At 42.7% G+C, this 12,236-nt stretch overlaps 1 protein-coding gene across 2 annotated transcripts in view; it reads left to right on the top strand.

Annotated features, from left to right (window-relative positions):
• Window positions 1-12,236, top strand: part of LMBR1 (limb development membrane protein 1) — an 86,215-nt gene that overhangs the window by 56,639 nt on the left and 17,340 nt on the right. For both annotated transcript variants that reach the window (XM_072153955.1, XM_072153956.1), the window contains 3 exons: window positions 7,904-7,984; window positions 8,296-8,372; window positions 9,806-9,883. In XM_072153955.1, the coding sequence (XP_072010056.1) occupies window positions 7,904-7,984; window positions 8,296-8,372; window positions 9,806-9,883 (236 nt within the window). The remainder of the gene's footprint in view (window positions 1-7,903; window positions 7,985-8,295; window positions 8,373-9,805; window positions 9,884-12,236) is intronic.

The following is a 12,236-nucleotide window of genomic DNA, read 5'->3' as shown; positions in this document are numbered from 1 at the left end:
TGCTTGTATTGCAAAACCTTTTACATAAATATACTGTACATTCAGTGCCTGCACCATTATTCTGCACTCTCCTGCCATTCACCGCTGCTCTAAGTGCCCCCCCCCCCCCAATACCACATCAATGGCTAATCCCAACTATAGGACATCAGTTTAGAATCCCAAAAATACCCCTAATGGCAGACCCTACAACCATATTACCATAAAACCTCCCATTGTAAGTTAATAACTGCAGAAGTCAATGCAGTTCAATGAAGAAGGGGGTGTGGGTGGGGGGGGCTTGGTTGAGTTTCAATTTTTGAATTAAATCTAGCAGGTTGAAAAAGAGAAGTCAGAAGTGGAATTTGTAGTTAATGAGCATCACAAATTATGACTTACACCATCTAACTAATTAATGAGAAACTAAAACATCAATTACATCAGTGCCCAGGCAAGATTTAATACTGCATCGATAGAGGATTGCTCAGCAAAAACCAAAGCCGGCCGAGACTATGACTGGACGACGTGACTTTAGAAGAGCGGGGAGGAAACTAGTTTTTGTGATGAAGTGGATTATCGTAAGGATGACCTGATCTGCTGCTTCCACTTTCTACTTCAGTTCACCTGTTTCCCAACGATGAAAGCTCTTCCGAGCAGAGCACCATTAGTTCCCTTGACTTTAACCTTACGTCCTAAATCTTTCTAGTTGGTGAAAGGACAAGTTACTTAGATGATATCACAAGAGCAGCGGTTGTCATCACACACTTGTTTTTGTTTCCTGCGCCCATTCACAACGGATTGTCTCCCGAGCGAAACAATACCTGGTGCAACAAAGAATAATGGGCCGGCAAGATGCTCTTGCAGATTGTTCCAAGGTTATCCAGGTATTTTGAGGTTAAGAAGTAAGTAAAACAATAGAGCGAGAGAATCCTCCTTGGGCTAGAAAGTTGTGGGCTTGGTGGAGAGTGTCACATACCCTTAGAATGTAAAGTATCCTTCGGTGATGACAATACATAAATGAGAAATAGTAATGAAAAATTCTTCAAAAATTGCAGCGTCTGTCTGTGTTAACACCTCCGACAGTAAGTATTTCCATCAAGCTGTCTCCGGTATTTTTTCTTCTTAAACTGCAATTTTTAAAAAAAAAAAAAATTTATAAAAAAATTAACTAATGTCAAATTTTCATAACGGAAGAAAATATACCGCTGAATAAAGAGAAGGCCATCAGACGGGTCTACGAGTTGATATTTTTAATGGCAAACAAAACACAACCAGTGCTTCGAGTGATAAAATTTTTAGAAATGTGTCATCTTTAATGAGACATCCCTTATGTAACTGTATAATGACCAATGTATGTGCTTAAAGGGGAATTCCCACAAAAACAAAGTTCTTAAATGTGCTCATGATGGCAAAATAATACATACTTTAATTCAATGTTATTAACAAAAATACAGCATTTCATACATATTATTCTAACCTGTCTTTATTAGTACTGATGTATATTTTGGTTGTCCTTGGACACGACCATAAACTCAGTTATGCTGAAGGAGCAGGGAGCACTAGAGACAGAGGCACTTCCTGTCCAGCAGTGTGAGGAGGGCAGCTCTTGATCCCAGGGGAGGGAGGTCATAGCAGAGCTGACTATGCTTTGTTGCTTAGGTGCGATGGAAGAGTTGAGTTTGTCATTGTGTGTTACTTCCCCCTCAGGTCTCGGATTTGTCTGATTTTCCTTTTTTTAATGTGTCAGATATTAGTAGAATTTTATGAAGCAAAATAAAAGTGTAGCATATCCATGATAATCTAAGCACATTACTCACACACAGCATCTTGTGCACGAGCATAGCACAGTCGGGAAATGTCTGCTCAGCTAGTGCCTGCCCACACACTGAGCAGCTAAAATATGCAATAAAACCGAGTGGAATTGCAAAGTAAGTGGTTAAAAGTTATCTTTATCATGTTAACGTCACTAGAGGGTAAGGATTTGAAAACTTCCCTTCATGAGCAAACCCCTTTAAAGAGCATCTTTCATTCCATTTTGTTTAATAGGAACTCTGTAACGTTGGAATTACTTTCTAGCCCCCGACATTTATGCCCAATCATTTGCTCAAGCCCAGGGCAGCCCACCTGGTAGCAGATAGGCTAACTGTTCCATTGGGTGCCAGAAGTAATGGCATGAATGAGACCATTGTCACTACATTAGGTAAGACTTCCCTGTAACCAGCAGTTCAGTCCAAATACAGTGGAAAAATATAATAAGATGGGCGACGGCACCATTTCTATATTGGCTGCCGTGGGGGCACCCTTACTATATTGGCTGCCGTGGGGGCACCCTTACTATATTGGCTACCGTGGGGGCACCCTTACTATATTGGCTGCCGTGGGGGCACCCTTACTATATTGGCTGCCGTGGGGGCACCCTTACTATATTGGCTGCCGTGGGGGCACCCTTACTATATTGGCTGCCGTGGGGGCACCCTTACTATATTGGCTGCCGTGGGGGCACCCTTACTATATTGGCTGCCGTGGGGGCACCCTTACTATATTGGCTGCCGTGGGGGCACCCTTACTATATTGGCTGCCGTGGGGGCACCCTTACTATATTGGCTGCCGTGGGGGCACCCTTACTATATTGGCTGCCGTGGGGGCACCCTTACTATATTGGCTGCCGTGGGGGCACCCTTACTATATTGGCTGCCGTGGGGGCACCCTTACTGTATTGGCTGCCGTGGGGGCACCCTTACTGTATTGGCTGCCGTGGGGGCACCCTTACTATAGTGGCTGCTGTGGGGGCACCCTTACTATATTGGCTGCCGTGGGGGCACCCTTACTATATTGGCTGCCGTGGGGGCACCCTTACTATATTGGCTGCCGTGGGGGCACCCTTACTATATTGGCTGCCGTGGGGGCACCCTTACTGTATTGGCTGCCGTGGGGGCACCCTTACTGTATTGGCTGCCGTGGGGGCACCCTTACTATAGTGGCTGCCCTGGGGGCACCCTTACTATAGTGGCTGCTGTGGGGGCACCCTTACTATAGTGGCTGCTGTGGGGGCAGCTCAACTTGCAGTGGAAAGGTATTAATAAGTCCTCCAGTGTGACGAACCATAAGCCGGAATTAAAATGATAATTAGATTTTATTCTTCATAGTGCAAAATAACTCTGTATGCTATGCTGCCCCTTTGCCCTTGTATATAGCCTCAGTGCTCACGGCTTCATGCTGTTGTATACGGTAACTGTGTGACATGCTGAGGTGGAGTATATACATCTCACAAATTTGAGAAACTGTAGACCTTCAAATGTTTACCGATGGTTATGGGGGAAAAAAAAGAAACCCTCTTCTATCCTACGGAGCAGCGATGTGTTAATCTGATTCTCGCACTACAAAGCTGTGTGTTGTGAAAGGCCGCACATCTTTACTTTGTTCTGAATTCACTGAAGGATTAGTGTCCGTCTTACTCGATGCTCAGCAAAGCCCAAAGTGTCTTTATCAGCAGACGTATTAATCAAAGGGACCTGCTGATATTACTCCTGCACTCGCATGCTAATGCCAAGATGAAGACATTGGGGTCACCACATTTTTTGCACTTTCCTGTTTTACTCCTGAAGTTCTGCATATTGAAGAGAGATGAGGAATACACCACAGTGCGTTTCATCCAACATGGCGGAAGAGTGGGAAGTTCATGTCGTTCCCGTGTCTTTATTCTCACACATCTTCCCGGCATATGTTGCTGATACTATTCCCCGTGCAGCCATATCCCTCCTCCTAAACTGATGACGCCCTAAGACAGGAGCTCCATGCCTTGATCCAATCACTGACTGCAGGGGGTGACCTGCTGATTTCCTAGATCTGACCCAATGATTTCTTTGGTTTAGGAAGTACCGAGTGTTGGGAAATGTGACACGAGTATGATGATTCAACTACCTGTATTTATAAGAAAATAAAAAAAGTATTTTGGTAGACAACATTGAACTGATATTCTTTAAAAAATGTACATCATAACCAGCCATTGATTTCATTCACATCCATAGTCCTTCCACTTAAAATTGTCATTCAAAATCAAGTGTGATAAACTGGGGACACTTACCCATAGATCCAGGCACCGTGACATCCATGGCCTCCTCCCTTCTAAAACCTACTTTTAAATTTATGCTAATGAACTATCAGGGCTTTCGGGGGTGTTACCAGAGCCCCTCAGTGCTGTAGTTTAACAGGCTGTAACACTGTGCAGGAGCACTCCTGCCCTTTCCCTCTGTGTGCTGAAACTTACTTTGCTGCAGTGAGATTACAGCAGGCAGACGCAGGGGGGAAGGGTGATCCTGTGTAATGGCCTGTGAAGGTGCATCATGGAGGGGCGCTGATAACACCCCTCAGAACCATTGTGGCTCATTAGCATAATTAGAAGGAAGGAGGCCATGGATAATAAACCCCTGGTTTATCATGATGGATTTTCATGGTTTCTTTTAATACTGCACCAAACATGAGGTTAATGGGCTCTGCTGCTCCTGCTCTATCATGTATGTTGCCTGCAGTAAGGCTGGATGTTCAGCATACTCAACATTTCCTTTTTGCCTATCCTCAGAAAACTTGTGAGCAGCCTTTATTTATAACACAGAGGTATACAGGCCTATAGGACATCTATCAGTGTACATTTCTCTACAGGTTTTCTTCTTCTTATAAAATGAATAGCTATCTGCAAACACGATTATATAAACTACTCGTATAGACTGCTCATGGGTAATGTGTTGCAGACGTGCACTGTTATGGCACGAAGAGACGGGCAAAACCTCACACAATTCTAGAAAATGATTTAAGGGCTGTTTAAAGAAGATGATGCTTGTTTCACCATAGCGCCAGGGACGGGACTCCGAGCATCATAGTGATATATGATGAAAGGAATCCTAGCATGGTGGGGGCTCTGGTAACGCCCCCCCCCCCCCCCCCCCGAGGCTTTCTGGCTCATTAGTATAATTTTAAAAGTTGATTTCAGAAGGAAGGAAGCCATGGATAACCAATATACTAAGATTATTACAGTCATGGTGCCTGGATCTATGAGTAAGTGGCCCTGGTTTATCATGCTTGATGTTGATGGTAGATTTCCCTTAAAGGGTTGTCCAAAGATTAGAATGGCTTCAGAAATTGACAAGCATTTATACCAATCATTCGCGACTTTCTGGGTCCTTAAATGAGTTGTCCACTTGCAGCGTATAATTGATATGGTTTGTATAAGGAAAAGTTATACAATTTTCCAATAGACTTTCTGTATCAATTCCTCACGGTTTTCTCTGCTTGCTGTCCTGCTATAGAAAGCTTCTGTGTTTACTTCAACTGGATGGAAATCTGTCCATGGTCATGTGATATCTAGTTGAAGTAAACACAGAAGCTTTCTATAGCAGGACAGCAGGCAGAGAAAACCGTGTGGAATTGATATAGAAAGTCTATTGGAAAATTGTATAACTTTAATAATAATAATTCCTTTAAATAGCGCACACAGATTCCACAATGTTGCACTGAGCTTGCCAGATCAGTCCCTGTCCCCATTTGGCTACCAGTATCATTTTGGAATGTGGGAGGAAACCGGAGGAATCCCACGCAAACAGAGAGAGAACATAACAACTCTATGTTGACCTGGGACTTGAATCAAAGACCCCAGACTATATCAAGTATTTTCTGAAAGTGGGCAACCCCCTTTTAATGCCTTTTTCTAGACATAGATTTGGCCAGGTCACCGCTGGGTGATTTCCTGCTTGCCCATAGGGAACAGGAAGTGGCCACCAGCAGGAAGTTGGGAAATGAACGATCTGGTGCCGTAGGGGATTAGTGAATTCTATCAAGCCCTTCGATATTGTATGTTGCTAGAAATCTAGCAACAGATGCAAACATACAGAGCATTTCTAGCTTTATCCTAAGTCTTTATGTAGAAACCCTCGGTGTAAATAATCCATAAACTATTCCTCACCTTTTGGTAGTAAATGCCCTGGTCTGGAGTCAGCCTTGGAGTATAGCGTTACCATTAACTCCGTGCTCCTCCCGCCGTGCTGTAAAACATCAGGAATGTCGGCGCTTATCTTGTACACAAACAAATCCTTGACACTTTGCCTTTTGATTAACCCCAGTAAATTCCTTTAATATCTAATTACACCCAAATTATACATAGGAAGTTCCAGAAGGGCTCTGTAGCCAAATGTATAATTATGTGCCATCTCGCTCCGCACCCAAGGGTTGCCTTTCAGCGAGCGAACACAATCGAGAGCAAGCGATTTGTCCCCCCAAAATACAAGATCGGGGAAGGTAACTCTCTCTCTGACATCTTAAATTTCACTTACAGCATCAGGTTTTTTTTTTTGAGAAGAATAAAGCAAAGAATGATCCCCCCCCCCCCCTTGTATATTAAATTAACAAAAAAATGCCCTCAGCTATTGGTTTTCCCAAATCCACAGAGACGGGCGTGGCAGGATCAAAAAAATCCGTATTTGATCAAAGTTATTGGGTTAGACGGTATCTTTGCAAAGTTAACAAAGATGAAAGGTGCTGTTTTTATTGCACGCTAGTAACAGTGTAATTTCCAACTAATTGGTGTAGAGATGCCAATCACCCGAAGGGAATGCAAATAGATACTCTTACTGTTTCCTTTGAGGTACGAAAACCCGATGTTGGGGCTGGAAGAAAAACAAAATAATAGAGTTAAATTGACCTTAAATGAGCTGCTTTGTGGTTTTTATTATTTTTTTTTTTTTGTATGGAGAATCCTTCACTTTGGAGAACTAGTCCATGCAAGCCGTGTCTACCAACTTGATCCATTGGCTAGACAGTTATGACACGGCATAATGGGCACTTACCTGAGAGATGCCAGCTTAAGGGGTCGATTTTCAGGATGATTACAGGACCTTGACAAAGGGGTTTGTATGGTGAGGGTCCCATCACAAAACGAGAGGCGGGTGAGTCTAGTGGCCCTGGTCAATTTTGATGACCTTTCTTCATGATAGGCCTTTAGCATCTGATTGGTGGGGGTACCATTCAGACCCCCATTCAAATCCACCCTTCTGGTTGCGTATGTGTGCCCCAATCAAATACTGATGGTCTACACTGGTGATAGGTCATCAATGTAAAAAGTGCCTGGGGTTTTCCTAATAAAGCCAGTTTCAATTATACAGTTGTGTATATTCACTGCTCATCTATTTGTAGTATATTGTAATGGTGAAAATAAAATAGGACGCTATGTGCTGCTCTCTATCTGCAGGCAGCATGTTATAGAGCAGGAGGAGCTGAGCACATTATACATAGTGTCCTATCAGCAGGGATCATATTATAGAGCAGGAGAAGGTGAACAGATTGTACATAGTGTCCTGTCTGCAGGCAGCATGTTATAGAGCAGGGGGAGCACATTATACATAGTGTCCTATCAGCAGGGATCATATTATAGAGCAGGAGAAGGTGAACAGATTGTACATAGCGTCCTGTCTGCAGGCAGCATGTTATAGAGCAGGATGAGCTGAATAGATTGTAAATAGTGTTCTATCTGCTTGTGTCATGATCTAGATTAGAGAAAATTGTATATAAAATTGCATTTTATAGCATGATGTGTCAAACCTGCATCCCACTCGCAGCGTGTGCTGGAACCTCCGTCCTGATGCGGAGGACCGGAACTGAACTCGGCATGTCAGGTTGAGTTCCGGTCTTCAGTGTTTTGGCCACATTACACCCGCAAGTGTGTAAGGGACCTAAGTGAGTAGATTGTATGTGTATGTATAGATAAAGATATCGATATATGTCTGCAGGCAGTATAGTATAGAGCAGGAGGAGCCGAACACATTGTAGTAAGAGGGGCAGAATTGTACATTAAAGACTGGAAGATGTGTATCTCGTGACAGATCCCCTTTATTTCTATTCACACAAAGCATTACTTTTGTGTATGTTTTTTTTACTCTAGGAGGACGTTCTGTAGTGGATAACAATATGAAGAGGATTGAACACGATCTTTTGAATGCAAAGGCTATGAAATGCAAACTTGGTTAGTAAATGACTAGAATCAAAAGGTAACCTCAATGGTGGAGATAAGATAATGAGAAATGTGAGGTTTTTTTTTTTTTTTTTTTTTTTTTTTTTTTTTTTTTTTGGTAAGGTCAAGATTGCTTGGCAAAACCTGCACCAAATTTTGGCACTTCCTTTATAGGAAGTGAAAAAAAATTACATATTTAAACTCTAAACTTATAAGTTACATGTAGAAGAGATGGGTAGAAATCTGGTGGCTTCAAAGAAATGTGGGAACATGCTTGTTTATATGGTTTTTCCACATCTGTTGTTTTTTTTTTTTTTTTAAAGAAAGAAGGAAGAATGCTTCACCCTGGGAGAGGAACTTGGTCTATCCCGCTGTAATGATACTGCTCCTCATTGCGACGGTAACAATATTCTCTTATGCCTTCTGAAAATCGGATACCGCAGTATATGCAACCCCATAGATTGTACAGCAACACCAGTTTCAGACCCATCTATTATCACTAGGGATGAGCAGATCCAAACTTTAAAATTTGGGTTCATACTGAACTTCACTGGTTTGGCCCCCCTGGCCTTCTTCGGCTCTGGCTCAAACTCCCTGCCGGTAGCACCCGGAAGCGGAGCTGGCACCGATCTTGGACGTTTACTATTTAAATGCTGCTAGCAAAGTCGCCAGTGGCATTTAAATTGATGCAGCGCCGGTAATAATGTGCCGGGAAATTGCATGCTGCCATTTTAAGGAGGATCTTAACTCCCAAATGGCGTCATGGGGAGCACGGATCCTCCCCAAAATGGTGGAATGCAATGTGCTGCATCAATTTATATACCTCTGGCGTCTTTGCCGTGGGGCATTTAAAGAGAACCTGTCAGGCAAAATAACCCCCTAAGCTAAATATATTTTCATAAACTGCCATTAGAGAGCATTGCCTCTATCCCTTCATTGTCCCTCTACATGCCTGTAAACCTAAGCAATGAGGTCCTAAAGCTGTATACAAATGACCTGTGAAATGTCCAATGATCCATTAGCATATGCAAGCTGTCCAGCTTATTCATGAGTGGGAGGCACAGCCACACCCCCAGTGCATGACTGACAGCCTGTATAATTATGTGAGGCTGTATAATGATGTTCTTCCTGGTGCTGGCGCCCCCTGCAGCCTGTGTGTGTGTATATGTGAAAGATACAACAGCTCCAGGCAGCCATGTTATAGCAGAACATGTCAGGTACATGTGTAGCTGATGTCTGTGTTTTTGTTTATTAGGAGGTAGATAAAGCACAGACACCAGCAATGCTTTACTATACATTACACACAGACATGAGCAGGGGGAGGAGAGGGGAGGGGGAACAGGGGTGACTGAGGACAGAGGATCACTGCCTCTGACCATGTGACCAGCCTCATTTACATAAAAAAGAAAAGATGATTTTATAATGATCAATGTATGAAATAACTAGATAAAGGCTGGGATGGGATCCTTGTGAGCTGCTCCAACAGTAGTGACAGGACTAGTGACCTGATGACAGGTGTCCTTTAAACGGTTAACGCCCACGATCGTGCCAGCACGGATCACCGGTGTTACTGAAACCTGGGCCCGAAAAGAATTTAAGTGTGGACTTCAGTGGTTTCTCTCATTCCTACTTATCACTTCCACACCCATGTTCTGCAATTGTCCATTGTTGCTCCATAGTTTCCTATGGGTTTACTTTTATTTAGGCCAGAAACTGGCAAAATTTCTATCATAAAGACCTGTAAGGCTTCATACATCCTCTTATATATGATGGGAAGTCTGAAGGTTATTTAAATAGTAAAAGATTTGACAGATTTTTGTGTTTTTCTTTTAGTCTTTCTCTGTGATTTTGGTGACCTGTAACATCCTGCGCCTTCTGGTGGATGAGACTGCAATGCCAAAGGGTTCAAAGGTAACACAGATTTGTGGGTTTAGGTTGTTTAAATCAATAAACAATAATATTTTGAAGATCTACTGATCCGCTGTATCCCTGTGTATAGCATTTGACTGTCCGTGAAGGAATTCCTGGGGGTTTGGGGGTCTCTTACCAGTTGCTAAAATAAATAGCAGAACTCTCTCTGTTCAGTTAAGGAAGCACTACAGCAAATATATATATATATCTGTTTTGCATGCCTCTTACCTGATTGTAGTGTACATTATACAGTTCTGAAAGGAAATCATTTCCCAGCAGTGTAGCCCTATTCTGACTATTATAGTCCGGAAGGTTACCAAATACAAAAGCCTGGTGCTTGAGATGGTGCCCCAAAACATGCCTCCACACAACATCACATGGGCATCTAGAGAATATACCTTGTCTACCTGCTGGGAGGACAGTGTTATTTTCATTTTTATATCTTAAAATAGGTCCATGAGGCTGCATCTTCTATGTTATAACTATCTAACAGGGGTGTATTTTATCAACAGCAGTCCGTGTGATAGGTGTTAGAGCCTGTGTGGTATAGTCCAGTGAGTAGTCACCATCCAACTGAATGGTGTTTTACAAGTAGAAACATCTAGTTAAAGGAAATCTACCCTCAAAGTAAGATAAACCAGGGACTAAAATGAACATCTAAAATTATGATAATGAGCCAGAAGGGTTCCTGGGAGTGTTACCAGAGCCCCTATTTGCTCCAGCTTCACAGGCTGTTACGCTGTTTGGAAACACATCTTCCCCCTTCCCTCTGCTTTAAGTAATCTCACACAGAGGGGGGGAGGAGGAGTGCTCCTGCACTGTGTAACAGCCAGTGAAGCTATAGCACAGAGGGGCTTTGGTAACGCTCCTCATAAGAATTTTTGTAATAATTTTGTTAGGAAGGAGGCCATGGATAACACATATAAGATGATGACCACAGTCACGGTGCCTGGATCTATGAGTAAGTGTCCCTGGTTTATCCTTGATTTTGATGGTAGAATTCTTTTTAGGCAATATTACTTGTCTACTATATATATTGCGGGTATAGGGAAATGATAAAAGTAAAAATAATTTGAGTGCTTCTTAATGTTGCATTGATTCATAGATTTTATCGGATTTTACATGGCTATGCTTGTACACAACCGACCGTAGTGAGAAGTGTCACATTTTGAATTGATACATTTCGGTCTTTTCACAACATTTGCCATTGAAAGATTTTAATTTTCTTTTAACCTTGAAATAAATGATAATCGTCCTCCCTGTATTTCGCCTCCCTCCCCACACAGAAGGAATAGAATTACTTCCCTTTGTAAATTTAATCTTCAGGCTTTTATTTTTTTTTTTCCCTGCGTCTTCCTAAATTCACTGCTGAGGTTTTTGCTTGTGGGTTTTGTATCTGTGTAGAAACCTGCACAGGTGTAAGGAACAACTTCATGAAACCAGTTGTTGTCTGAGTTTTCATTTTTTTGGCATGAGCGGCCCCTTCTCCTTTAGAAGCTGTCCTGGATGTCTTCATGATACCTGCACGACGGCTTGGGAGGATGTCTGCAAGTCAGAATAGTCTGGATCATGGCCAGTGCTCTGATCTCCCCATGTGCAGGGATTCATTTATGTGCCGCAGGAATCCTCGGGCCATTAAAGAACCTCTCGCCCCAGTAGTTACACTTACTGATAATACTTATACAGGCAGTCCCCGGGTTACATACAAGATAGGTTCCACAGGTTTGTTCTTAAGTTGAAACTGTGCATCTACAATTATAAAATATAATTTTTTGCTGTAATGAGACAACGTATTATCCATAAACCCTCATTACAGACACCTTACAGCTGATCATTGCAGTCTGGGACTATAGTAACATCCAGAGAGCTTCACCGGAGATCACAGTGGGCAGAGGGGTCAGTCTGTAACTAGGGGTCGTCTGTAAGTAAGGGGCCGCCTTTATTCCCTATAAAACCATTGATTCTGATAACCCTATGTTGTGTCCTTCATCTGTTATTCCGACTGGAAATTAAAAAGTTAAATTGCTAACTAGGTGTTACGGATTAGATGTGTTTCTCCACACGGACCGTCCCATCCACGCATACAGTGTGACGTGCTCTCCCCTGGTGCCTCTAGCTGGCCAATTTACTTGGAGGAGTAACAGAGGGACGGCACCACATACAAAGACAATCCACGTTCCATAAAGTTTTATTGTAACAAAATGACATAATTTAGAAACCAGTGCATCTCCTAATATTGCTCACACCTCATAACATGAAGGTCTTGGCCAACTCCGATTTCGCGACCCTAGATGGGGCCTAGGCCACAGGCCCGGCTATTGGAGATCCTCCATTACAATCCAGAATATCATAT

The sequence above is a fragment of the Engystomops pustulosus genome, chromosome 5 (genome assembly GCF_040894005.1).
Source record: "Engystomops pustulosus chromosome 5, aEngPut4.maternal, whole genome shotgun sequence".
NCBI lineage: Eukaryota > Metazoa > Chordata > Amphibia > Anura > Leptodactylidae > Engystomops > Engystomops pustulosus.
The sequence above is the reverse complement of the archived record's forward strand: the minus strand, read 5'-3'. Positions and strand labels throughout refer to the sequence as shown.